This window comes from Bombus affinis, chromosome 6 (assembly GCF_024516045.1).
Source record: "Bombus affinis isolate iyBomAffi1 chromosome 6, iyBomAffi1.2, whole genome shotgun sequence".
Taxonomy (NCBI): domain Eukaryota; kingdom Metazoa; phylum Arthropoda; class Insecta; order Hymenoptera; family Apidae; genus Bombus; species Bombus affinis.
The window spans coordinates 2462843-2490669 of record NC_066349.1 but is presented as its reverse complement, the minus strand read 5'-3'; the positions used below and the strand labels follow the sequence as shown (position 1 = coordinate 2490669).

The following is a 27827-nucleotide window of genomic DNA, read 5'->3' as shown; positions in this document are numbered from 1 at the left end:
TGTTATCAATTAGAGTTCCGAGATCACGGTGTGCGTAACGAAATTAATCTCCCCTTAATTAATGGTGTTAAGGCGCATCCAAGCGTAGAGGCAGTACGAGTTTCCTGATTAAGACGACGATACGCATTCTGAGAAGAGACATCGAAAGAGCCGAGAAAGGCTATATGACCGATACGTTTTATTGAAATCTTGTACAATTAAAACAGTATAATATACGCTGCATGTAATCGACGTTAAGTTGCGTAAGGTCATAGTATCCAATCACGATGTTATTGATTCTATTTTACATGCTGTAGGTTCTCGAGTCAAAATTATGGAAGAGAGAACATTAGTTTCTCTTATATTCTATCTATCGGCGAGTATGGTATCCTCTCTATTCATATATACACAAGTCTTAGATTTAGTCGCGTATCGTTCTTGTATCTAAATAACGACAAACTACCTGACGGTGGTCGGACACGCGTTCTAACAACCGGTAAAGCATTTTCACGCAAGGCTGAGAGGTAACCGCGAACCTTTGTCCTCGTATATATCTCTTCGTCGTCGCTATATCGACGTTTCAACGGAAATGAGAAACGCCTCACGGTATGTTGCCCGTTTTCCTCGCTTTACCGAGAATTCGTAATTACACGGCACACACGCCACTTACAAGCGTTCCTGGCCTGCACATACCGGGTGTCAGGCGGCCGTACGTTGTGAAAAAAGAAGTCGCTGCGCCGTTACGAGATTAGTCCTTAGACGGTGCGGGTCGTTTTTACTTTCGTGAGATTCACAGGTGTCCCTCGAAGGAAGCCGTCTCGCTTATTCGACTACTGTAATTGTCAGCTGTCTGTTTCGCCGCTTATTTCGCGTTCCAATTCAACTGGTTTTCTTCGAACCGTTCCGTTTTTCCTCGCCATTTTTCCGCTCTACACCGTGTACCACGGGAATTAAGTTTCAAACCTATTTCTGACAGAGTTCTGGTTCGCCTATTTTCTTCGATCGTTTACGGTCCCAAAGCTTTTCGCACACGGGAATATCGCGGCAAGCATCTTTGTTTTGTCTGCACGACACGATTCTATTAAAACGGGTTGCAACAATGTAAAGAGCACACGGATGTAGGCAGTGCTTGATAGAACGTTTATTTTCTCACTGCGTACGACGCCAACTTCAATTTCAGATTGCACGTCGAGTCATGGCGTCTCTCGACAATTTATACAGCTCCGCTGATATAGTTAACAATTAATTCTCTTTTCTTCCTTCGGTGTGAAATGTTTCCTCTCATTTTTTAACAACAAGAAAAAGAACAAAAAGGACAGAGTAGGACTAAACGTTCCATTGCCGTGCGAATCGTGCGTGTGCCCGTTCGCAAACGGTTCACCCTATTATTTAGTCGTATAATGTGCTGATAACATTGTAGTTAATCTCAATTACATCATCGTCCTTCTTGGAAAAGATACACCGTGACAGATCAGAAACAAAGTTATCAACGTTTTACCTGTCAACGTGAATCATATTGCTTACTTAATTTTTGTTGAGGTTATCTGATTGAGGAACGTGTGGATGAATTTGTAAAAGAAACATATATTGAAGTAAGTATAGGTACAGGTATAGTGTGTGCCGATCATTTATAGCATACATTTACAGCAAAGGACATTACCAAAAAATTAACCTTGGTGTGTAACTCTAGCTGAAAGTTACAAGAAACAGCAATAAAGATCTATTTATAACTCTTTTATTTCTAGACCTTGTAACCCAAAACAACATTCATATTCAAGGACACAATAATATGGTCCTCTACTTTTTTAGATATTTTGCGCCACTAAATTCTATGTTTTTCGTAACGGCGGTGTTCAGATCACGGGTATACAAAAAAATGGATGTAAAGTTTTGCTAGAAATAATTACTTCGACAGTTTCATACGGCAAAAATGTCGATCATTATATTCCGCAAGAATCTTTTCTTTCGCGATTCGAGAACCAACAAATAAATTTCATTCAACAGACACTTGTTGCTCTTGTCACAACTCGTCCTGCACCATAAAGAGAAGAAAAATTTAGTGTAACCTCCTGTAAGAGTCACGACATTTAAAAAATTTTTATTTTAGTTTGCCTCGAAATTTCCACTTTAACAGTTCCTAACTAATCGGCATCAAAGGAAGTCGTACGGTACACGTTAAAGTTCAGTTGGCTCGAGTTACTTTCGGAATACCGTGCCTTCGCAGTTGATATCAAAGATACCGCATAAGTCAGTAGTTCATTTTTCTATAAGTGATATAATTAAATTCCCTTCAAGCAGAGAGTTCCTAGTCCCTGCATTTTGAGGTTATACGAACTTTACGAAGCCAAACACAGACCGTTTCTGAAATAATGATACACGATAGCAGGAACTAATTCTACGCGAAAAATACGTCGAAAGTGCGCAATAAGCCATTTTCACAATACGCATTGTTTCCAACAAAAATAAATTAAGACTTTGTTAGAGGTGTACTAAAAATGATGTCCTGATGAAAAAATTTTATTCCACTTATTTATTCCATTGATTGTTTACTCACACCTTGTCGATAATTAGCCAAAATCAAATATACTTGACAAATTTTCGAACTCGACTTTCTCGGAACCAAATCCCCGGACAAGAGACTGTCACTTTACTTTATCGACTTATTTTTTCATGAAGACTCACCTTCTTTCGGTTTGTTCCATCAGTTCGATGACACCCTGTATATTCGTCACCGAACGGTCGACACAACGAAATCTAAAATCAATCGTTATACTGTTCCCTTCGTTCGTCGCCGAAAATGAGTTTATCTTTCTCGGTACATCGGTTTCCTATCGATTTTCAACTAATTACGTCGATTAAAGGCGCATCGCGGATTTAGGAGATCTGGGGTAGATTAGTGGAGGAAAGGCAACGAGTTAACGTAACAGATAAAACAGCGGACAAGAAAATCCGAGAATTGATCGGTTACCAACAAATTTTCAGACCACCGCTTTCTTGCTGGAAAGTTGCAACGTTTCTTAATCTACCGTGGCAAGATAATGACTGATCGAAGAGAGGAGTCGCAGCTAAAAGCTCGAATATTTTGTGAGGTTAACTTCCGCCACAGCTTGTATTCGACACTTTCGTTTTGATCATTGAACTGCAATAAATTGCTTCGATATGGAGCAAGGAAATAAATAGAAATTTTATGTTTTGTCCAATTTATTTGTTAGAAGTACGAAAGAGTATTTAGAATTATCGATTAACCGCCAATCATGTCTAACAAGTTTACCAGTGTATATTTTTTTAGTACGTCGTTCACCAAATTCCTCAGAATTTTACTCATGTATTGCGATATTAGATTTTGATTCTCCTTGAGGAAATTGGGTGCCGCCTCAGTGATGGTTTCGCTTATATCCTCGGACAAATCATCGTTGACGTATAATTCGGAGATATTACACTGGAAATATTTTAAAATTACCCATTCGGACTTTTAGGATCACCGAAACACTAGTTGTTACAGGATCATATATAAACTGCGGATTTTTATGCATTTATGCGGTATTTAAGAACGTACTTGTTATAATTTTTATAGATAAGGCAAATCCCTCTTTAGGTTCTGTGTCTATAGTTGCGTTCATAAGAACATCGATTTGCATCAAAATCCGCACTGTAATCATATACAACACTTACGTCGAATTCCCTTACTCTGGTCTGCAATTCCAGGTTTGAGACGTACAGCCTCCCTTCCTTTATCTCGAGTTGCAGCTCCGTTGTCACTTTAAGTCTCTCAATGCGGAGGCTGAAGTTAGAAAAAATGCAGTTGCCTTTTTAATCAGCGGTCAGGAGTAGTTTACACAATTTGTAAATTGAAGAGATCTCCGAGCGTTGATGGTCTGTTTCGGCAATACTGTTTTACTAGCGTTAGGAAACTGTAAAACCGACTGAGAGTGTGTTCTCGACGGATCATAAGTGTGCTTTCGAAAAGTGGTGCGCTTCCAAGCTTTACCGATTTATTAAAAGTTGCGTTTACTTGTGTAGTAAAAAGGTATTCGTTTTCTAAAAATATCTAAACGTTTTACAGAGATCGAAGATAAAGCGCGAATCGAGTATTGTAAATCTACGCGCTTCTGCATACTAGCTAAGCTATTATATTCATTGTATAAAACGTGTATAAGAGAAAATAATTGAGAGAAACTTACGCGAGGTTACCGCGTCCGTGGAAGGAATCTTCATCGAGGAATGTACCTGTCATATTGTACAGAGTCTCAATTTTAATTTCGTGGAACAGAAGAGTTACTTTGGCTTTAAAACCAGCCATCGGGAAATCAGCCTGCTTTATTGTATAGTTAGACAAACCATCTATGCGTAAATTCTTCAGATGTCCTTTTGCTCTGTTTGAAGAAGAACAAGCCCGATATCGGTTAATGTCATTTGATCCTCTTTTCGTAATTAATGCACGAAACATATGCGTACGAGAACAATTTCCTTTTCTTCAAATCTATATCCAGGTGCTCGCTCACGAATGGTTCGAGAACCGGAATACCAAGATTTTCATCTCCTTCCTCCATCGTCTCCTTAAATTTCTCGAGATATCCATTAAGTTGACCCGGCTTAAATATACCGCTCGCTCCGGCTTTTTAACGAGGAGAAACGATTTATTTTCTATGAATCGAATTCACTTTTGATTAAATCAAAGGCGCAAAGCAAAAATATTCTACTTACGGAACATGTCGGCTAACACGAATGAGTAACAGATAATAAAACTGAAACAAAATCACAACTAGAAAGTAGGCAATTAAAACCGAAGTATTTCGGATTTACACGGACGTTAAATGTTTTTTATGCTAATATGAAGTATAGTCTTCCGATAATCGAGATACCCATTTAGCTTTGATAAATTACACGATACTACCTGACAATATTTTATAATAGATTGATCAATACATCGTTCCTTATATATGAGTCAGTTTCGTATTCGAGTTTTGATGTCTCTTATTTCATGCATTAATATCTTATCTGTGCGATAGACAATCGGCCCACGTGATTAATAAAAAAATAATTAAAAGATAAAAAGGCAACAACGCTAATTCCCTTGGTCGTTCTTTATTACAGGAGGTGACAATTCGGCAGTTGTGATTCAAGAAATTCAATTCTACAGCTGTGCCACGGTCGCGTATCAGCATCCGTTATTTCTCCCAAAAAAGGTATAGCCGATTCTTTTTCTACTATATGCATTTTAGCAGTTTTCAAGACTATGTACATGCCACGTTTAAACTCGAATTTACACTATCTTCTATCTGTCGATTTTTCGTATAATCCAACTTTTCGATGAACGTCTCGATGCTATGTCACCGACACCTATCAAGAGATACCTATCACACCTATCACTCGGAAATAAACCATAAATCTCATCGCGTGCCATTTCTTGGAGGACGAAAGATAATGTACATCAAAACCTAGGAGAACTGTCGTAGCATAATTTATATTCATCGACTAATATTCAATGTAACATACAAACGACACACCCACTCTGAAGGCCGACGGCTAACTGCCAGCCTATTGCTTTGATAACTTCCAGTAGACCAACCATGGACCTCGAGTTTAAAAGAAGCCGCCTGTTGCCATGTGCCCGTTCGGTTGCTTCCGGTTCTCCTCGGCCATCTTCGACGGGACAACGATTGTGCTACGATCCCGTGTAACCGTTGTGTTTCTCCCAAAAAGGTACAGTCGATACTTTTTCATTTTTATATGCGATTCAGTAGTTTTCCAAGCTACGTACATGCCACGCAAATGTTATGACACGTTTAATCGAGATATATCCGTAGGAATTAGAGGACGCTTTTCTCTGAAGCAATCGATAAATCGATACATCTCTTACAAAATTCTCGTTTCAGGATCAATTTGACATAACGTTCATTAGATTTGTTCTCGCGTTGCCAATCTATTTAGCGGAAGCAGATATGCCGACGATTAGATTAGAAGGAAAATGACGAATCCGTAAATTATCGAACGCTTTCCAAAGGTAAGAGAAAAAAACTTACTTAACATTACACTATTTTCTTCTTGTTGTTTGTAACGACAAAATTTATGAAAGAAAACCTGTGGTAAACGAGGAGGGTACGTTTGAGCGAGACTCTCGCGTTATTTACATTGCTATTACTCGACGCTTAAAAGTAAACGGTTCGAATAGCGAGTGCGTGTGTACACAAGTATAAATAAGTAACCAAAGAATGTTCGTACTTTTTTTTGTAATGCAATAAAATATTTGGCAAACCAGTGCGCATTTACGGCGCCTCTCTACTCGATCGTTCAAAGGGCGCTCCAACAGATATTTGATTACGAAAGAAGTTAGATTAGAATATAAGTTTCCACGAATATGATAAACTGCAAATAAATGTATTTAACAACGCCGCGAACAGATAATTTTTACGGATAAGATTCTGTTGAAAGCAACTGGCACGTGCGATATTGTTCAACGAATTCCTGCATATTAATGATCGCATACGTGCATCCCATGTTAACTTCTATAAGTTACATCCAAAAGTTTTACATCGATGTGATATTTAAGATTATGAAAGCACGGTTCGATCTTACAAAATTACGATCCTTACTTATATATTTTTCTATTTATAGGATAAACACTTTGGCAGAAAATAAACGTGACTGTATATATATATTTGTACAAAAAAAGAGAAGGGAAGGAAGAGAGAGCTAGACATAAACGTTTAAACGTAAACTAAGAATGAATATAAATAATTATAGTATGTGTACTAATCCAAAGGAACATCTTAAGAATGCTAGGGTTTGACCAAATATGTATGTTCTGGTAGACAGATTTGGTGTAGATAGACACTCACTCCGTGCAAAATTATTTAAAAATGTTAAAATATCCATAAGTAATGTTTTGCGTGTAAAAAATGTTACTTCTCAAACATCTTGAAGGTAAATACATTTAGAGAACAAACATTATTCTTCCATCGCTCAATGTCTGAAGATTTTAATTATTAATAATTTCTCCATAGGTATGAGAATCGAATAGCATAGGATGACCACTATGTTTGGCAGCAAGTTACACAGTTTTGAACGTTTCAATTTGTTACTACGCTGCTTATCGTCTACGATTTGGTAGCAACGGGTACAACGTTCTTCGTACGCTCACTCGTGTACACGCGGCTGCTGACTTGCATTCTGCGAATTCGAATATGCGGTCAGTCGTTTCGTGTCGTGTGGCAACGATTATGCCGGATGATCGTAGCCAGACCCGCAGCATTTACGTGCGTACAACCATTATACATGGTAAAAACTTTTATGCATGTCGACGATGAACGTAATCTAGCAAAACGTAATTCGTTCATGCTACGCCATGTCTCAAGGAGAATACCCATCGACCAGATTGTAGGTCGTAGACATCGAACGTTACGTGTCTCTTAACAAGATCCAAACAAGGAGTGCTACTACGTAGCCGGTATTTTCCGTGTTGTCCAACGAGTTGTTTGTCGTCCTGTGAAATTAATCTGCCTAAGTTGTCACCGTGTGGGATCAACCGTTTTCATGCACTCTTGGCATCATCTTGTTGGAACAGTTACATTAAAACATAGCATTTAATACAATGTATCGCGTGTAATCGGCTTTATTTCGAAACGAATTATCGAAAGATGCACTTATCAGCAAAGGTATCGAGTACGATAATAAAACTACTGTGATATCGATATGATCGCGTCCACAAGCTAGAAACTTGAAAGAATTTCGTTTGTAAATATAGGTAAGACTCCTTTAATTATACGGTTACAGAACGCTTTTCGTAATCATTTTGAAAAATTTGTCAAGAATCAATCCTTCTTGAACAGAGTTCAAAGAACAGTCATGTTATCAATTAGAGTTCCGAGATCACGGTGTACGTAACGAAATTAATCTCCCCTCAATTAATGGTGTTAAGACGCATCCAAGCGTAGAGGCAGTACGAGTTTCCTGATTAAGACGACGATACGCATTCTGAGAAGAGACATCGAAAGAGCCGAGCAAGGCTATATGACCGATACGTCTTATTGAAATCTTGTACAATTAAAACAGTATAATATACACTGCGTGTAGCCGACGTTAACTCGCGCAAGGTTATAGTACCCAATCACGATGTTATCGATTCTATTTGTCATCCTGTACGTTCCCGAATCAGAGTCGTCGAAGAGAGAACATTAGTTTCTCTTATATTCTATCTATTTATCTATCTATCGGCGAGTATGCTATCCTCCCTATTCATATATATTGAAGTACTTAGATTTAGTCGCGTATCGTTCTTGTATCTAAATAACGACAAACTACCTAGCGGTGGTCGGACACGCGTTCTAACAACCGGTAAAGCATTTTCACGCAAGGCAGAGAGGCAACCGCGAACCTTTGTCCTCGTATATATCTATCTGCCGCGACTATATTGACGTTTCAACGGAAATGAGAAACTCCTCACGGTATGTTACCCGTTTTCCTCGCTTTTACGGAGAATTCGTAATTACACGGCACACACGCCACTTACAAGCGTTCCTGGCCTGCACATACCGGGTGTCAGGCGGCCGTACGTTGTGAAAAAGAAGTCGCCGCGCCGTTACGAGATTAGTCCTTAGACGGTGCGGGTCGTTTTTACTTTCGTGAGATTCACAGGTGTCCCTCGAAGGAAGCCGTCTCGCTTATTCGACTACTGTAATTGTCAGCTGTCTGCTCCGCCGCTTGTTTCGCGTTCCAATTCAACTGGTTTTCTTCGAATTGCCCCGTTTTTCCTTGCCACTTTTCCGTGCTACACCATGTATCACGGGAATTAAGTTTCAAACCTATTTCTGGCAGAATTCAGGTTTGCCTATTTTCTTCGTTCGTTTACGGTTTCAAAGCTTTTCCCTCACGGGAATAACGCGGCAAGCATCTTTGTTTTGTCTGCAAGACACGACTCTATTAAAACGGGTTGCAACAATCGAAAGAGCACACGGATGTAGGCATTGTTTGATAGAACGTTTATTTTCTCACTGCGTACGACGCCAACTTCAATTTCAGATTGCACGAGACATGACGTTTCTCGACAATTTATACAGCTCCGACGATTTGGTTATCAATTAATTTTCTTCTCTTCCTCTGATGCGAGGTGTTTTTTCTCATTTTTTAACAAAACGAAAAAAAAGAGAAAAATGACAGAGTAGGACTAAACGGTCCATTGCCGTGAGAATCGTGCGTGTGCCCGTTCGCAAACGATTCACCCTATTATTTAGTTGTATAAGGTGCTGATAGCGTTATAGTTAATCTCAATTACATCATCGACATTCTTGGAAAAGATACACCGCGACAGATTAGAGACAAAGTTATCGACGTTTTACCTGTCAACGTGAATCATATTGCTTAGTTAGTTCCGTATGGCGAAAATGTCATCCATTGTAATCCGCAGGAATCTCTTCTTTCGCGATTCGATAACCAACAAATAAATTTCATTCAACAGACACTTGTTGCTCTTGTCACAACTCGTCGTGCACCATAAAGAGAAGAAAAATTTCGTGTAACCTCCCGTAAAAGTTACGATAATGTAAAAACTGTTATTTTAGTCCGCCTCGAAATTTCCACTTTAACAATTGCTAACTAATCGGCATCAAAGGAAGTCATACGGTACACGTTGAAGTTCAATTGGCCCAAGTTACTTTCGGAATACCGTGCCTTCGCAGTTGATATCAAAGATACCGCATAAGTCAGTAGTTCATTTTTCTATAAGTGATATAATTAAATTCCCTTCAAGCAGAGAGTTCCTAGTCCCTGCATTTTGAGGTTATGCGAACTTTACGAAGCCGAACACAGACCGTTACTGAAATAATGATACACGATAGCAGGAACTGATTCTACGCGAAAAATACGTCGAAAGTGCGCAATAAGCCATTTTCACAATACGCATTGTTTCCAACAAAAGTGAATTAAGACTTTGTTAGAGGTGTACTAAAAATGATGTCCTGATGAAAAAATTTTATTCCACTTATTTATTCCATTGATTGTTTACTCACACCTTGTCGATAGTTAGCCAAAATCAAATATACTTGACAAATTTTCGAACTCGATTTTCTCGAAGCCAAATCCTCGGACAAAAGAATGTCACTTTATTTTATCGACTTATTTTTTCATGAAGACCCACCTTCTTTCGGTTTGTTCCATCAGTTCGATGACACCCTGTATATTCGTCACCGAACGGTCGAAACAACGAAATCTAAAATCAATCGTAATACTGTTCCCTTCGTTCGTCGCTGAGTTTATCCTTCTCGGTACATCGGTTTCCCATCGATTTTCAACTAATTACGTCGATTAAAGGAGCATCGCGGATTTAGGAGATCTGGAGTGGATTAGTGGAGGAAAGGCAACGAGTTAACGTAACGGATGAAACAGCGGACAAGAAAATTCTAGAATTGATCGATTTCCAACAAATTTTGTCACCACTTCTTTCTTGCTGGAAAGTTACGTTGGGGAGATAATGATTGGTCGAAGAAAGGAGTCGCAGCTAAAGGCTCGAAAGTTTTCCGAATGTAACTTCCGCCACCGCTTGTATTCGACACGCTTGTTTTTATGACTGAACCGAAGTGAATTGCTTCGACATAGAACAAGGAAATGAATAGAGGTTTATGTTTATTCCAATTTATTTGCTAGATGCAGGAAAATGTATTAAGTATTATCGATTAATGGCTAATCATGTCCAGCAAGTCCTTCAGCGTGTACTGTTTCAGAATGTTGTTCATCACATTTGTAGCAACCTTACTCACGTATTGCGATATTCGATTTTGATACTTCTCGAGCAAATCTGGTACCATCTTGGTGATGGATCTGCTTATGACCCTGGACAAATTTTCGTCGTCGTATAATCCGGTGATAACGCACTGTAAACATTTCAAAGTTAGCCATTCGGACTTTCAGGATCACCGAAGTACTGGTTGTTACAGGATTATATGTAAACTGTGGATTTTTATGCATTTATGCGATATTTAATGATACAAACATGTATGAAAAGGTATAAAATATCTAACGTACTTGTTATAGTTTTTAAAGATAAGACAGATTCTATTCAAGTTCTGTTTTTATAGTTGCGTCCATAACGATATCAATTTGCATAAAAATCCGCACTATAATCATATACAACACTTACGTCGAATTCCTTTACATGGGCATGGATTACGAGGTTTGAAACCTGCATTCTCTCGTTCTTTACCGCCAGTTTCAAGTCTGCCGTCACATTAAGGTTCCTAATGACGAGGCTGAAATTCGAAAAAATTTAGTTGGATTTTCATTCCGTGAAATACTTTCTACAAATTCGAAAAATCCCAATTGCGATTCGAAAAAATCGATGAAACGTAGCTCATGCAATGTGCAAATTATAGAAATTTCCGACAGGGGGCGTTGATAGTCCGTTTCGGTAATACTGGTTTACTGACGTTAGGAAACTGCAAAACCGACTGCGAGCGTGTTCTCGACGGAACATAAATGTTTTTTCGAAATCTGGTGCGCTGCCAAGCTTTATCGTTTTATTCAAAGATGCGGTTACTTGCATAGTAAAAAGATATTCGTTTTCTAAAAAGATCTAAACGTTTTACAGAGATCGGAGATAAAGCGCGAATCGAGTATTGTAAATCTACGCGTTTCTGCATGCTAGCTAAGCTATTACATTCATTACATAAAACTTGTATAAAAGGAAATAATTGAGAGAAACTTACGCTAGGTTTCCACGTCCGTAGTAGGAAATTTCATCGATGAGCGTACCACTCACATTGTACCGAGTCATAATGTTAATTTGCCTGAACAGAAGAGCTACGTTGGCTTTAAGACCAGCTATCGTGAAATCACCTTGATTTACTTGATAGTCGGATAAACCAGCTACGCGTAAGTTGTCCAGGTCTCCTTTTGCTCTGTTCGAAGAAGAAAAAAATCGATGTTGGTTAATGTCATTTGATTCTCTTTTCGTAATTAATGCACGAAACATATGCTTACGAGAACAATTCTTTTTCTTTAAGATCTATATGCTCGTGCTTGCTCACGAAAGGATCGAGAACAGGAACACCATGTTTTTGATCTCCTTTCTTCATCGTCTCCTTAAATTTCTCGAGAAATCCTCGAAGTTGACCTGATTTGTACGCATTGTACTCTCCGGTTCCTTAACGAGGAGAAACGATTTGTCTTTTTAGTTTGGAATTCGCTTTTGATTAAATCGAAGTCGCAAAGCAAAAATATTTCACTTACGTCGCGCGTTGGCTACATGGGGCTGGAACGTGTGGTAGGTGACCAACACGATGGCTAATATCGGCACGAGAAAACGCATCTTACTGAAAGTGAAAGAAAATACGCGGTTTAGAAGTAGACAATTAAGACTGAAATATTTCGCTTCAACGCGCAATTTAAACGTTTTTTTTATGCAAATATAAAACCCCACTCCCCAAGTAGAACCGATAGTCCTCGAATAATCAAGATACTTGCTTGGCTTTGATAAATTACACGACCACTATCCGACTCTTCGGCATATCACGGCTCGTTAATACATCGTTCCTTATATACGAGTCAGTATCGTACACTCGAGTTTTAAGATTTCTTATCCGATGCGCGATATCGGAATCGATCGATTCGGCTGATAAATAACTAAATAAGAAATTAAGAAACAACAATACCGACCCCCCTGGTCGTCCATTATTTAAGGAATAGCAATTCTGCTTTCGCGATTTAAGAAATTCATCGCACGATCTTGTACAATTTCGGAGACACGTCGATTGTGCAACGATAAATGTCAATTTCATTGGGCTAGCGGCGAGCAGCTACGTTTATAACGTACCGTGCAATTGCAGCGCTACAAACGACCATTTAATTACGTTACATTGGTCGACTTGCGTCGCTGATTGAACCGGAACAAGAGAGAATCGTGGAAAATATTTGGATCGTCGCATCGAAGCGTTGCGTTCCGAGGCAGAGACCCCGCAGTTTCGGAATAGCTACGACGAAAAATTCAGTTGCGCTGATCGGCTGTGCATGAAGCGATACGTGGCCAACGGTAATTATCCAAACACGAGCGGAGCGTGAATTTCCATAAATCCGAAAAGGCTATTTTAGGTGGCCATGAAATTCGCGCGGTATCGATCGTCATGGCGTAAATACTTGGTTATTGGAAGCCTGAAATCGGAGCAATGAGAACGAAGGTTAGATGCAAGGCCGAAGGTAAGCCGGCAAATAAACTCTCGATACGTAGTAAATCGCGAACGGGTAAGCTGCTAGGGAACGAAGAAAAATACCCGAAGATTTCCTTCTGACAATGTTCCGCGCGAGTATGTGAAACGAGAGAGCAGATAGAATTTGATTGGTAGTAGTGGATTAGCGAGGCCGCCGGAGATAGATGACGATAAAGAGAAGAATGCCGGTACAAAGCCTCAACTTTTTCTTTTTTTAACATTGACCGCGCGCGATCATGTTTTTTTCCTTTCTAAATAAACCTATAAATTCATTGCCACCGTGATACATATCGCTGTAATCGATGACATATGTAAAATGGTTTTGCGATGGGCCTTGGTTTTCCATATCGAAAACGAATATTCTTCTGGCTGGTAAATATTCGAACGTTAGGCGGATACGCATCTTTCTCGGAGAGAGGTCGAAACACGCAGGAGCAAAGAGTAGAGGAGAAAAAGAGAATCCGAGAGGAGTATAGGGAAAACGCGCGTGTGCGAGTGGCGGTGGTAGAGCTTGTGTCGGAGTATTTGGCGTGGATATGAAGAAAGTAATGAAAACAGGATAAAGGTGAAAGGGAGTAGGCAAGGAAGGAATAAGAAGAAGAAGAAAAGGAAAAGGATCGAACGCCGACGAAGACGATAACAACGACGATGATGATGCGAGAAAAAAGGAAAAGAAAGAGGGAGTGAATAAACGGAGGAAAAGGGGTGTTAGAGGGAAGCGGCTGGGGGTTGAACACAAGAGAGGGAACCGAGTGGTGTACCACCAGCCGAATGGGGTGAGAGTGGGGTAAAGCCGAGAGGGGATGCTAGACCAGTTCACCCTTACTTGCCACGGCTCGACTCGTCAGTGCGGCCTGAACGGTTAACCGGCCTACTTGTTCGCGTGGTTCTTTCGATTCCTTTCATTCTCGCAATTTACGTCGTCGAAATCGTCGTCATCGTCGCCGTCGCCGTCGTCGCCGCCGCCGCCGTCGTCGTCGCCGTCGTCGTTGTCGTCGTCGTCGTCGTCGTTGTCGTTGTCGTCGTCGTCGTCGTCGCCGTCGTCGTTGCCGTCGTTTCTCAGCTCTTCGCCATCGACCACGAACCATCAAATTTTAGCGACTGTTCGCTCGCGGAACACACGTGAGTTGTAATAAGCGAGGTACAGTTTGGTTCGTCGTTAATTCGTGTTGTCGGTGTTCAACTTGCCCTTCCGATTCGAGTTGGAAAATTTGCCGTCGATGAAGAGTCACGTAAGATAACGAAAATAATCGAAGAAAGGGAAGAGAAAGCGAGCAAAAAAAGCGAGCAAGGTCGAGAGAATTTGAGCGAGAAAAAGAGGCGGCCAATAAACAGAGGGCTCAGCCGAAGCAGCAGCAGCACGCACGCACGTTTCGGCTAAAACCTCGTATTCCGCTTGTCGCCGCTGTTCTCGTCGTGGTGCTTGTTGCCGAGCTGGACGCAAGGGCAGAAGAAGCAGGGACGGTGCTTGTTCTCTCAGAAATTCGTAAGTTTACCTTTGTAGTTTTCTCGTGAAGGAACTCGCTTCGTTGCGTCCGTTCCGCGATCGGCTATCGCGCAATTTACCGCACTCGATTCGCCAGATTTGAACATAGTCGGCACCGAAGGTCAATGATTTTTTGTAGCGTGTCATCCTATCGGAAGTCCAAGAGTATCGGACGAAAATCGCTAGAAAATCGTATCAGTCCTGCCGGCAGGATTTTTCCACCGACCATTTCCCTGTAGAAAGGCTCGGCTGGATAGCCGAGATAAGCAACCGATGATACGATAACTCGTGTACAGCCGCTTGTACTCGAAAAAGATCGATTTTCAACGGCTGGGCGACGCGAGCAATCCTTGTTTTCTCTTTTCGCGTCTTCTCGTTTCAAAGAATCCTGGTCCCTCGTTTTATTCTCCATTTTTTAAAATCTCACCTACGTTGCACGTTTCACGAGGATTAATGTAATATGCGGCGTACAGCGAACGTATCCCTTCTGGCGGTTGTTGCGCATCGAAACGAACGCTTTTTCTCGTAGCGTTTCGCTTCAAGGACTGATAAGAGATGATTTCTCGCGATAGCGAATGGCGTCTTACGATCGTGCACCTTGTTCAAGTAAAAAGGGACCGATAAGAAAGATCGTCGAGTAATGGTTTTGAAATACGAACGCGTTTAAAAGAGTTCAAAGGCTCCAACAAAGTTATCCTCCATCCATAGACGATTCGCGTTCTTCCAGCAGCTCTGTGGTTCTCGAGATTCCTTTGTGCTGTTCCACGGCCGATGATTTTCAGCTAAAAGTGGCATTCTTTTGCGCGGAAGTAAGCAGGAACCTTTTTAATTAAGGGCAACAACTGTCGAGGCAGCTACGACTTCGAAACAACGGTAGGTCGGAACGACGAAGTCGTGCAAACAGCAAACATCGGTCGTATAGGAAAAGCATGGATCGATCGTACGAACGAGTAGGGGCCTTGATCAACGATCCACGTAAATCGATGCGCGTATTCCCGTTTGCAGCATTTTTTAAAAAAATCGCGCTGTTGCCTGCCAGAGCTGTTATCTTGGCAAAAGAACGAGATCGATTTTAAACAAAGATTGCTCCGCAATAGTTCTATTAGTCCGCGTGAGTTACGACGACGAAGCTACCGGATCAACGATAAGATCAACAAACGGATATCAGGGTATATACGGGGCGGATTAACGTCGGCTAGAGGTTTGCCAGGTTTGGTGATAAATTTCGATAGGCTTAAGCTCGCTGGATGCACACGAGATCGAAGATGGGATTTTCGTGTTCGAGGTCAACTGGTAAATCTACGGCGAAGGTCGCCACTTCTTCGTTCGATCTCTACTTGTATTTCCACTTTGATCGCGATTTTATCGCTCCGATCTTACGATTACGATCTTCGACTTTGTATCGAAATCTCGTCTCGCGATGACTGCATCACGTTTTATAGTTGGCGGCAAGGGATCGTGCTCGTCTTTATTCGTTTCGCAGACCCTTTATTCGCAGATTTTCCTAAAGGCCGGATTTTAATATTCCACGCACTTTTCACGGGTATCGCGATACGGAAGGCTGAGAGAAAAAGGCGAGAAATGGGACGGCTGGAGAAGACGTTGAATCGAGAACACGGTGAATTGAAACCAGTGAATAATGGAGCTCGTTGAAAACATTCAAATACAAAATTTATCGATCGCACGCGGCTTGTTAAAGGTCTGTCCTTTATCGTGAAACGCGTTACGCAAGACCCGTACTTGCTAAATAACATATCCGCTAACGTATCGTTTGTAATCGTTCGATAAACATTTGCCCTGTCGTACACAGAAAAATCCGGTGCAATCGAGCAAATCGAGCCGAATCATGCGCAAGGTTGCGATCGATAAAAACGAACGATCGTGCATGTGATTGTCCGTGTAACGACGTGATCGTAATATCTGCTTATCTTTGACAGGTGAAAGATGTTTTGAAGAAAAATACTCGATATAATATTTTCTCAAATCTATTTACTCGTTCGCTAGATAAGAATATATAAAAATAGTACACCGTATTGACCTAGCTGGTAACTGAAAGATATTTCATCGTGATGATTCTAAATCATCGTTTCAGCGTACGATTCGACACGACGCTCGAGCAGCGCGGATCAAACGGAGAATTGAATTTCGAAGAGCCGCGATTCTCATTAGCTCTTTTGTTTTCTTTTCGTCTTTCTCCCGCGACCATTTGTCATTCGGCTTTTCCCGCGCACACGCTTTGAAACGCGACGCTGTATGGTTTCACGCGCGTCGCCACCCATAATATATTTAGCGCTCTCAGGGAGTGCAGCACACTCTCATGGTCGTCGAGGGCGTTAAAAAAACAATGACAAGGTTATACACGTGACAAAAAGAAAATTGACGTGTGCTTGGTGCGCGTGGAAGCTCGTTTTTCCGTGGCTTGGCGCGCCGAAGCTTTGTCGGATCAAGGGTCGTGTCAAAAGCTCTGCAAAGAGAGAGTTGGCACGCGTGTGTGTATGTTTCTGTGTACCTGAAAAAGAAAGAAAGAGAGTAAAGAGAGAAAATAGGGGGGATTTGGGGGTGGGAGGAGGGCGGGAAAAGGGGAGGAAGAGAAAGAAGTGGCAGTAGACGGTAGAGCGACGGCGTAAAGTAAACGTTGGACACACACGGCTGGCCTTTGCTTTCGTTTGAACTCACAATCAGTACCGACTAAAAATAGGAACCGTGACCTAACTACGCTCGATTCCACAATTATGCATTTCCTCCCGTTGTCCGACTATTTTTCACTGCTCGCGACCGAATCAATGTGCCGTTAATACAGCGTCTGTGTGTCGCGACGACGTCGATCGAGAACCCGTCTATACGTACTATATACGCGTCGCTGAAAGTGAGATGAAATTCAGATGGGTCGAGGCAAACAGGGTCGAGTCAATATTTTTTCCTTCCTCCAACTTTTCTTTCTCCAACCATCGCTTGGGCGCCGTTTTTCTTTCAACGATTCCTCCGAGACTCTACCTGTTCCGTGAAAAATAAACGATCGTGAAAACTACGAATCTCACCGTGGATAGCTTCGGTCTAGTTATCGGTTAACTGAACGAGAAAATTCACGATCCAATACTACGAATATCGTTAAGCGTAAAGCTGGTCGTATATCACGCATATCGTATATCCTACGTGAATCGAGTAAAATTCACTTGGTTTGCATAAACGCCTGGGAGCTTGCGATTCTGTAATACGCTGCCATAGTTGCGAAGTCACGTTTTCGCGCTAATTAACTCTTAACGATTTCAGTTAATCTTCGCAGAGTTTTCGATGACCCTCTCGTTTTCCGGGCTTCCAGGTTAAAATAAACCGGAGCCTGGAAACTTATCTTCGCAACTATCACCGTACGTTTCTGCTACATACGTTTACCGTAAATATAAAACGTCGTCAAAATGTAAAATTCGAGTTTCGTTAGAATCAGCCGTTTTGAGTAAAACAGCCGTTGCTCTCGACGATAACGGCAAATCGTTTCGGCTTAGGCTCGGGAATTCTAACTCGGACAGCATATTTCACGTTATCGAAAGATTCGATCGTGGTTTAATCCGACGACAGAATAGAACAGAAATAAACGAGTCTTGGAAATTGAATAATAGTCCGATCGTCGATGTCCCCTAAAAAAAGAAGTACATCTCGATATCGATAAGTGTCGAGATCAACGGTCTGATAAGGACGTTGGCCTTTATTCGCACGAGACCGTAATCGCGGCGAATCTGCGCGCGTCTGCAATTCCCAACAACAAAGGCACGTTGCTGCCTCAACTTTGCTTGCCCGTTATTCTGCTTCTTTTCTACCAAATCAACCCTTTCCACGCTCTTTGTAGTAAACGCTGCTAAAAAAAGTAAGGGAAAGAGAAAAGGAAGGGAAAATTTGAATCACAATAGATACGTCGTTTTGTTATACGATGCGACAAAAGAAGAGGGAGATCCAAACGAAAGAGAAATCGATCGTACGATGGAACGTAAAAATATTCTTTAAGCAATTTATCGAAGGAAATGAGAAAAAAGTTGTTATCGTTACCCAAGTAAGCGTAATATTAGAAATTGCTGGAGGATATTAAAGGCTCGCCTTACTTTAAAGGAAAGCAACTACTACTGCAACCAACCGTCGTCGCACCTGCAGCTAACCCTCGAGGCTCTATCATGCCGCCACATTCTCTTTAGATCCTTATCTAACCAGGTTAATCTATCCTTCCTTATCCCCTACGACTTACCAGTTTACCTTCCACCGCCGCCCATCTACGGTCCCTTTTCTAGGGCTTTGTGTCAGCTGACACGTAACTGTTTATACCATTTCGGCTGGCACATCGCGTGACGAGACTCGTTGCCAGATTGCCATTCTGCTAGATTAAACTAAATCATTTTCCATCTGTAATATTTGTTATACTATATTCGTTATTCGAATACTGCAACGTTTTCAATATGGCGAGAGAACGCGAATACTTTTCAAATAATTTTCATCGGTAATTTTACTTACCTCGGTGGCGTTCGTTTACCTTTTTGAAGAAATCTAGACTAGTTGCTCGTAGGTGGAACAAAAGGGAAAAAAAAAACGTAAAAAGAGCGTGCGGAATAACGTCCGAACTGCTTCGTTCAAACAGAGACGAAACTTCCTTTCCCGTAATTTCCTCGCGTTTTCTTTTCCTTTGTTATCTCACTGTCTCGTTCACCGACAACCTTTCATCCTGTCGACCACTCTATCTTCTCTGACGTTCCTTTTCTACTTTTGTGATATACCATTCGAGAACGATGGCCAGCGAGATGCGCGGGCTTTAATTCCATCCAACTCGAAAGCAATCAACCACTTTGATTCGTTAATGATCGCATGAAATGACGGTATCAACGACGTTTGCCCTAGTATCTCTGAAAGACTCGTTCAAAGTGGCGATGTAGTGCTGGCACTGCTAGTGTAAGTACGTAGAGACGCGTAGTAGAAGGTGAAGATACAGAGTCAGCCGGCAAGTAGAACATAGACCTCTGTGGCGCGGCAGTTAACGCGAAACTTGGCCTGCCAGATTTTCCTCCATTTGTTATACCGCTATCCGTTACGCTCATTATGTCAGCTTTCGCGATAGATTCTTATCTAATCGGGTCAATCTGCCTTCCATTAGACCCCCCGCAGCCTGATTTTTTATTCATGACTTAAACGTCACGTGACTTCCTTAACCGGCAAGGACTCGAAATTACACTCTGGCTAGATGAGTTTTTTGGCACGATAAAACGTTTTACACCTGGCCTGAAAAACAGCTTGTACGAAGGAGAGAAAGAGAGAGAGAGAGAGAGAGAAACTCCGTTCGTTCGTAAAATCGATATCAACGAATCGTCTACGTCAACGCGAATCATCGATTTACAAGGACGCTCTCGAGACTCGAAATTTACTAACGATTGTAATTATCAGCGTCTCGATTTTGTTACGTGCATCGCGATAGGATTTGACGGAACGCGACGGATGCTCGTGTAAGGGAACGAAAAAAAGAAAGGACAGGTGCATCCGGCTACGAACGATTTTTCTTTGCACCGGAGCTGCATTGCGGCTGCAGCAGTTTCCGACGCATTGCCACCGTGAACTGGCGTCGAAAGGCTGCATCGAACTCGATGAGGCCAAATGTCCGAACCAACCGGATGCTCGGTATTACGCGTAAAAATTCGGTAGAGCAATTCCAAGCGAAGTAAACGAGTCGAACTGTACTCGTTACGCGTCGTTCCTCCTGTATATTAACATTCGACGATGAATTTTACGAGACGAATCGCGCGAATACTTGGAACGAAAGAGGAGACACGGGCCACGGGGTAGCAGTTTTCGCCAGTTCCAACGCAAAGTAATCGCGTGGACGCGTTATCGGGGAAGTAGAGAAAAGGCGTTGTTGTCGATTGTCTCGAAACTCGACGTTATTGCCCGAGTATTCGCAGTTGTAAGTGTTCATCTGCGGCAAACACAAAATATTTTTCAGGCATGTTAACGTCGCAAGCACCGACTCCGAGAGCTTTTAAGAAGCGAAAAGCTCTCGGGAAAAGAAGAAGAGGAGACCGGCCCCGCTCGCGTTTCTTTGAGCCTGGCGATTAACACTCGACTTATCCGAGTCGCGGTATTCCAATAGCTTTTCAATCTGTAGAGCGGCTCGAGCTTTCCGCGAGGCGCTTTCACGTCGCAAAGGACCACGATGCAAGCTCGCAACAGTTTATTTCGAACGAGAACCATCGATATCGTGCCTAAACTTGCCTCGGTTCTACTGCAAGGGAGGAGGAATCGTCGCTTTAAACGTTCCGCGACTTTCATCGAAATCTGCAGAGTTGCTGCGTTGCGCGGACTGCGACGCGCTGGATCGCAAACGTCGATCGAAAGGAAAACAAAAGGAGATGGTAAGAAGCGAACGAAAGGCTAATTCGATGTCGAACGAATATACGGGTCTCGGTGTCTGGTTCAGGCTGGCACTTCGCTTCACTGCCAGCTTTCCATTGCGGCTCGCGTGAACTTGCCGTCTACGTTATCGCATAAAAGTTTTGCTGTACATATTAACGAGTACGAGACCCTAAAGTTTCTCTATCGTGCATCCTAAGATCAATGCTTTTCTTTCGCATATATTTTTAATTTTTTCGCGTTAAGATTCGCTGATCGAATGATCCTTTTCGCCATGATAAGAAACTCAGATCGAATAATATAAAAAATGCGTCGCCTAATAGAGGATAATACGTCTCAACGCCTCGTACGTCCGTGTTTAGACCGCAACTGTTTCCATCGACTTCATTTGCTCGAACCGCGGCAGAACACAAGCGCATCGTTACATGTAAATAAATTATTTCGATCAAAGGTTACAAACCCGATTCACTTTACGAGGAATGGGGTCTATCCGACGACGACAAAGTTTCACCGTCGAGCGTACGCTAGTGTACAGCGTGCTGTGAAAACTATTTACGACCTGTAGCGGTACTTGTCGACAAAAGTCATCATAGTTTTTGCCCAGCAAATCCGCTACACAAGAAACCGTGTTTACTCAAACACGAGCTAATTATAGATCTATCGACCTTAGGCGGTTCCGATCATTAGACCAAATCCATCGTTTTCGCCGTGACCATAGGCTCGTGAGTCAGCTACCCAAAAAACCAACAATTGTAAACAGGTCGCGAGCTCGGCGCCCGTTGGGACGTTCGAGAACATTCTCGAAATTCAAATCCCAACGCCTATCGTCAACTCCGGCGGATATAAATATAGCGGACAGGGTAGCGACGCATCCTTAGTTACCGAGAGATTCGAGCAGCGACAATCTAACCGACACTTCTTTGCGCCGATCGATTAGCGACCGCGAAACGAAACAGCAAGTATATTGTACGACTAGTATAAGCATCGGGTATATTCTAATAAACTTCGTAGTTAGATATATTCCGATGTTTGTGTGAATTAATCGACACCTTATCACCTCAGACCTGTACAAGTTGGTTTCCAAACAGTTAGGCAAGAAGATTATCGCGTCAGTTGCGTTTTCGCCATACGATTTCGAGGGTATTCAGAATTTTTGACGAAGATAAAGTCGCAGAACGATATTCCGGAACACCTCTCTTTTCGACTACGTTTGCATCTGCTTTTTGACGCGGTGCATCGTCGAAACTCTCTTCTTGGCATCGACGTTATCACCGTAGCTTCCATACACTTTCGATGCGCAAACATTTAGTCCCCATTTAGGGAAAGTGCTAGCGTGCTTGTCGTACATGCACTTGCACGCGATACGATCGCACGGAGACGATCTAGTTTCGAGCGTGGCATATCACGATGAAAGACAAAGGAAAAGGAGGGATCAAAGGTTCCCTCGAGAAGAAATCGGAGGTCCCTCGGGTCGCGTTGCTTAAAGCGATTTATCGTCCTTTGTAAAATATCGATCGATGCTCTCCATTCGGTGATAATGTTTAGTCGAATGGCTAGAAAATAGGCAAAATCGTTGGCACTGTTCGAAGCTTAAATATGAAGCTGCCTTTCACGTAATCACATCGATACAGGTGAGTCGATGGATCTTTTTTTCGTTTGATATGCGAGTAAATAAATTGATTCGCGAACATCGGAGTTGCGTCGTTTCAACGGAAGGACAGCAGAAAGACTATCGGGTTATCCGACGATCGCGCGTCCGTGTAGCGTTTTTCGCGACTTCCTGTCGATATCGGCTCACGATTCGTTTGTTCCGTTTTACCCTGCAGGTCGTGACAACGTCGAACGAAACTCGATAGGACTTTCCGTCGGTGAGGATGTAGACACCCTCCTCATTATTATTTTAATATATGCCAGAGGAACCTCGAGCCGCGACAGTAACGAGCCGTGAAACGGTGTCGCGGTTTAAGAAGAGCAGACCTTTCGTTTTAACGACTTTCTAAAGACAGGCTTCGGAGCACAGGTTGGGTTAATATTTGGCTCGGTCGCAGCAACCGGGTCAAGGATCACCGAGCTTCGCCATCGAGATCCTGATCCTTCGATGTCACGTCCTGCGTTCGAATTTTTCCTTCTTCTTTCTTCGTTCGAACCCTGTAGCCTATCTTCCAACCTAATCGTGATTTTCGTCGTATATCCTTCGTTGAACTCGGTCTCATCCGTTCTCAGCGTCAATTGTCTTCTCTGAAATTGAACGTTATAACTCATCCACGTCCAGGAGAGAAACGACGTCACCGAGATAATCGCGTCGCTTCTCGGCTGCTCGGCCAACCGTGTTTGCGAGCGTATATTTGCACGTGCTCTTCCATCCTTATGTGCACATTGTACAGGCATGCATATACACGTTTGGTAGGTCTGTATATGTTTGGTCCATGTGCCTTTGTACACGCGCCAACCCATAAACGTGCGCGCACACGATGCAACTCTGCAGAGTTGTACCGTGTTACGAACGTAGCTTGTACTGCAGATACGTTGCGGTTCTGGCCTCTACTTACCCGCCCGCCGCGTCGGCCGAACGTGATACATTGTTCCTGCCAAATTCATGCAACGACCGAAAATTTCCTCGGCATTGTCAGGCAAACAACAGAGTCCTGGCCTCAGGCCGTCCGATTATTCCTACACGTGACGCGGGATGCTCGACTGGCACGTTTCTTCGCATCCTGCCCCAACTCCCTTCTCCTGCATCGCTCCACTTTCGTTTAATCGCTCGAAATCAAGATGAAATACCGCTACTCTGTCGGAATTTTTTCTCTCGGATAACCTTGCCGTGTATTGTTCCCGTGCATTTCTTTTGTTCTCCTTCGTTCGACGATTGCTTAAGTTACCTCGCTGTTCTTTCTCTTCCAGTTTTCCCCACTGCTCGATGGATCGTCGGTTGATTCCAAACCAACGGTTTCTTCGCGCACGAACGCAAAAAGTTCACCGCCTGTCTATACGATCATTCTTTCGATGCTCGAATCATTGCAAACGTGTTCGTCGTATTTGCATCGGCAGTGGATCACAAAACATGGCAGATAAATCGAGAAGAATGTAATTTAAAATGTTAAAAATACTTGGAAATTTCACCATCGAATTTTATTTGTTTAATTTCGAGAAAGCTATATTTCGCCGTTGAGCGATCTTATAAATAAAAAGAAAAATTCATTTCTCGCTGGAAACTTTGATTTCTAGATGCACCTGACGAGTTCGCTGACGAACGAGGATGTCTGTTCCTTGTACGCGGTGAAACTCGGCTCAAAGTTTCGCCGCGATACCGATGAACGACTTTCTCAAAGTATCCAGGCTATTTACAAAGCGACTTACAAACTAAAATCGATGGAAGCAATCTCGTGGACAAAACCTCGGTCCCTTGTCCGACTTTAGCTGTGCCGTGGGAAAATTAGCAGGATGCAAAGTAGGCAACAAAAGGATGGATACCCTGGACGAAACAGGCAATAGCGACCGATTTTCAAGACAGCAACCAGTCGACGTAAATCCGGTAGTTGGTCGCGGGTTTTATCGCGGTCGATTTTCTCATTACGTGGTGCACGTGGTTCGTCATCGGGCGGCTTACACCGTTTGAAAATTCGCTGACAAATTCATATCCGTTTCGCGCGGCTGTACAAACCATGTTGGCGAACGAAGACGCGACACCGTTTCCATTCTGCGGCTGTAAATCGAGACGAGTCGAGGGATTAAAATGACAGAAAACGTCAGAGAGCGTAGAGAATGCAGCCGGTAGACGCTCGGTTCCGCTAATAAAACTTTCTGCTGAATGCGAATGAATGGATTTCGGAGTACTCGTTTCATCCGTCTGTTCAGCCACCCCCTCGTTATGATATCTTTCTTCGTCGTTCCACTTTCGATAATGCACCGACTTGCCATTTTTCTCTTTTGTTCGCCAGACCTGTTTCGCTTCGATCGTTCTCGCTCCACTTTGATTCCGTGTTTTTCGCTTTTCGCTAATCAAACTCACACCCATCGGTAGTTCCGCCTCTCGCTCGATTAGTTAATGTTGTCAATTATCGTTTTCCGATGGGACGATCGCAAGCCGATTTTCCAGCGTTCTTCTATTTTAGATCGAATTCCAGATGTTAATTTCGCGGGTATTCGAAGCGCGTTAATCCCAATCGCTTTACGAGATTAAGCTTGGAATACAAGCAAGTAGCAAGACAGTAATACGCCCTTGTTGTGATTCATTTTCTATTAAAAGAAAATGAGAATGTCGCGCATGATTCTGAATACCGTTGCACATCAATCGGTGTCGCTACTCGATACTTTCATTTTATAGAATCTTTCTATCGATGCCATAAAAATGACAAAACGGAGGTAGATTTCGTTGCGATGCAGATGCATTCGTTGAATCACCATGATTATACTTTCGCATCGGCAATATCCGATTCTTTTGTGCCGTTTCGTCTACGCTTTTGTTTCGTTCGTTATCGAGCCAATTCTTTCATCGTGCAACAAAGGAAATTACTGGAAGGCGGCAGCGCTCGTTATCGCTAACGATTCATCCAGTTAGATGACTGCGAGGTTATTAAATCGGTACGCGTCGGTCGTCGTTCGATTCCCACCGATTTAAATAGCCTGCGTTCGTTTTCGATCTGATCGGAACTCGATCGATTCGGGGTAGTTTACAGGTTGCGTGCAGGCCTAGGATGAGAAAGAACGCTTAAGTGGAACATGAAACGTTCGTATGTAGATGCGCCGTTGTATCCGCAGGGCTGCATGCCAACCTATGACAGGCTAAAACCGAGTGTGTATCACCCGTATCAGGGTTATGGATGGCCCATGAACACGCTAACCCAGTGACACCTCTAGGTCACCACCGACTCCCAAACCACCCCTTGTTTGTCTTCCTTCTCTGCTGCGTTTGCTTTCGCGAAGCCGAATCTCCACTTTCCTTCTGCCCTTCTTCCTCCGAGCCTTCTCTCCCCTCCCTGTTTTCGTTCTTATCTCGATCGCAAGATTATTCCAATGCGTAATTAAGGTCGATAATTCATCGTTTTTTTTTCTCTATTTATCGTCTCGGCCTTGATTGACTCAATTAAACAATAAGTGGCAGTACTCGAACACGAACGTGTCTTATTTGCAACAAATTAGAAAGGAGAATAAACAAGATAAGATAGTATTAATGTCAACGGTAGGAAACTGACGCAACTACGAGACTGCGGATGTCTCGTAGATTTTTAATAAATCGACAAAGGAAAAGAAGAAAAAGACGCGACAAAAGCGAAACGGTTCGAAGATACAAATAAATCGATAGCTGTTGCAGAGAAACACGGAATCGAGGCTAGGAATACGCGCGGCACGTAAATAAACCGCTTTGCAGCGTTCGTTTCAGCGAGTTCCGCAACAAAGTTTCTGCTGCACGTATGCACGCGCAACAGCTTTAGTTTAGCGTTATTAGGCCTGGAAGTTGCTGTCGAATTGTTGATGCCTCGGCTCGCGTGGTATTTCGCCAGTCTCTCGTCTCCTCGGTGTATCCTCTCCGCTTGCCAGGCCGCAGAGCGGATCGCGATTTACCGTGGCCGGTGGAGAAAGAACCTACGCTGGAGATTGAATTCTTCGAGGATTCTGTTTCCAGCAAATTGCGACGAAATAATTAAAGAGTGGCGAGACCCGCGAAGAAATTGAACTTTCCTGAATTCGAATAGCCGCATCGTATGATCAGACGAATCTTAACAAGATCCACGGTATCTCTGCTAATTACGCGGCTTGCACATAATTACAGAGAAATTACGCGTATAAAATTGCGCAACTCGAGTAGTCGCGTTCCGTTTCAACGCGCTTTCGTTACAATCTACGTTGCAGGATCCGGCCGCAAAATCTAAATAAACAAAAGATAATCAGTTTTCAAGTATCGAGAGAAGATTAATGGCGGAAGTCACCGAAACCATAGGATCTATGAAAGCAGACGGTTGGAAATAAAAAATTATTCGCAACTCTGGTTTGATTTCCAAGTCGGTAAATCTCGCGGCCGATTTTGTTTCCTGCGGAATCTCGGGGCCGGTGCGACGCATTGAAAAACGCTTTGCGACACAGGCTGCTGTGGGGGAAATTATTCGGGCCGATAGATGAACGTCGAATGAAACTGCTTCGTTTAAACGTTTTTTGACGACGAACCGAACGGGCCGAACAATAAATATAGCTCTGTTGCCATCGAGGCAGGAACAATGATTCCCATTACGAGTTGCAGTTTTATTTAAAAGCCGAGCGGCATTGTTTTCGCGGACAAGCGGTGGACCGCGAACTCGTGGCGTTTTCAGTGCTCACTTTTGTGGTTGACGGCACGGAATCACGGCCCTTTGCATTTAAAGACTCCTTACGCGCATTGTTCGAACGATGAAAAGCTTCCTCTCTATGTTATCGGAAAAATACCAGAATCGAGATTGAGGCGAGAAGGTTTCCTTCGTCGTTTCAACTTATTTCATAGTACATACTTACATACATACACATATACATATACTTTCAGTTTGATTCTACCATTTGTGTCCCGTGTTTGCGTGTGTGTTTGCGCCTACGAATGCCGAAAGAACTTTTCCTTACAAACTATACTAGACGGATAAGAAAAGACGAAATCGATCATCGAGCTATTGTTTAAGCATCGTCCGATAAATCTGTTCTTCTACGCGATACAGCGATATTATTGTATAATAGAAAGTATCTGCCTGCGAAATTGCCGGTGAAAATACGCGATAACAAACGTAACCGTAATACATATTTTATTATTCTTATCGAGACTATACGGCCGAGTA

The 27827-nt window shown here is 42.6% G+C and overlaps 3 protein-coding genes and 1 long non-coding RNA gene across 10 annotated transcripts in view; 2 read left to right on the top strand and 2 right to left on the bottom strand.

Moving 5' to 3' along the window:
* Positions 1 to 3162: 3162 nt before the first annotated feature.
* On the bottom strand, positions 3163 to 5555 carry LOC126917157 (uncharacterized). 2 transcript variants are annotated; one of them, XM_050723736.1, is made up of 6 exons: positions 5476 to 5555; positions 4684 to 4724; positions 4435 to 4594; positions 4161 to 4352; positions 3652 to 3760; positions 3163 to 3418 (listed from the first exon to the last, which is right to left on the bottom strand). In XM_050723736.1, the coding sequence occupies exons 2-6, from the start codon at positions 4688 to 4690 to the stop codon at positions 3221 to 3223; spliced, it is 666 nt and encodes a 221-aa protein (XP_050579693.1). In that variant the 5' UTR covers positions 4691 to 4724; positions 5476 to 5555; the 3' UTR covers positions 3163 to 3220. The 2 variants fall into 2 exon arrangements, with proteins under 2 accessions (XP_050579693.1, XP_050579694.1); XM_050723737.1 differs by having other exon boundaries at positions 4874 to 5536.
* On the top strand, positions 5028 to 8086 carry LOC126917164 (uncharacterized). 4 transcript variants are annotated; one of them, XR_007710869.1, is made up of 5 exons: positions 5028 to 5165; positions 5540 to 5682; positions 5787 to 5983; positions 6595 to 6903; positions 6984 to 8086. It is a non-coding gene; the product is annotated as an uncharacterized LOC126917164 (long non-coding RNA). The 4 variants fall into 4 exon arrangements; XR_007710868.1 differs by having other exon boundaries at positions 5029 to 5165; positions 5856 to 5983; XR_007710867.1 differs by having other exon boundaries at positions 5029 to 5165; positions 5540 to 5983.
* A 2503-nt stretch (positions 8087 to 10589) lies between these two features.
* LOC126917153 (uncharacterized) lies at positions 10590 to 12536 on the bottom strand. 2 transcript variants are annotated; one of them, XM_050723729.1, is made up of 6 exons: positions 12429 to 12536; positions 12199 to 12277; positions 11950 to 12112; positions 11676 to 11867; positions 11111 to 11219; positions 10590 to 10844 (listed from the first exon to the last, which is right to left on the bottom strand). In XM_050723729.1, exons 2-6 carry the CDS (start codon positions 12275 to 12277, stop codon positions 10647 to 10649), a joined length of 741 nt encoding a protein of 246 aa, XP_050579686.1. In that variant the 5' UTR covers positions 12429 to 12536; the 3' UTR covers positions 10590 to 10646. The 2 variants fall into 2 exon arrangements, with proteins under 2 accessions (XP_050579686.1, XP_050579685.1); XM_050723728.1 differs by lacking the exon at positions 12429 to 12536 and having other exon boundaries at positions 12199 to 12361.
* Positions 12537 to 14002: 1466 nt separating this feature from the next.
* LOC126917125 (acetylcholinesterase-like) overlaps positions 14003 to 27827 on the top strand; it is a 38302-nt gene continuing 24477 nt past the window's right edge. For both annotated transcript variants that reach the window (XM_050723653.1, XM_050723651.1), the window contains exon 1: positions 14003 to 14658. The gene's annotated coding sequence lies outside the window, so the exon portion shown is untranslated. The remainder of the gene's footprint in view (positions 14659 to 27827) is intronic.

What these genes read in the sequence shown, in the direction of transcription:
- LOC126917153 (XM_050723729.1), bottom strand. Translation starts at nt 12,277, where the DNA reads ATGCGTTTTCTCGTGCCGATATTAGCCATCGTGTTGGTCACCTACCAC. An exon ending in CCATGTAGCCAACGCGCGAC is followed by an intron (nt 12,113 to 12,198) that starts GTAAGTGAAATA and finishes CTCCTCGTTAAG; the next exon opens with GAACCGGAGAGTACAATGCG. An exon ending in CCCATGTAAAGGAATTCGAC is followed by an intron (nt 10,845 to 11,110) that starts GTAAGTGTTGTA and finishes AAATGTTTACAG; the next exon opens with TGCGTTATCACCGGATTATA.
- LOC126917157 (XM_050723736.1), bottom strand. An exon ending in AAGAAAAGGAAATTGTTCTC is followed by an intron (nt 4,353 to 4,434) that starts GTACGCATATGT and finishes TTCTTCAAACAG; the next exon opens with AGCAAAAGGACATCTGAAGA. An exon ending in CACGGACGCGGTAACCTCGC is followed by an intron (nt 3,761 to 4,160) that starts GTAAGTTTCTCT and finishes TTCTAACTTCAG; the next exon opens with CCTCCGCATTGAGAGACTTA.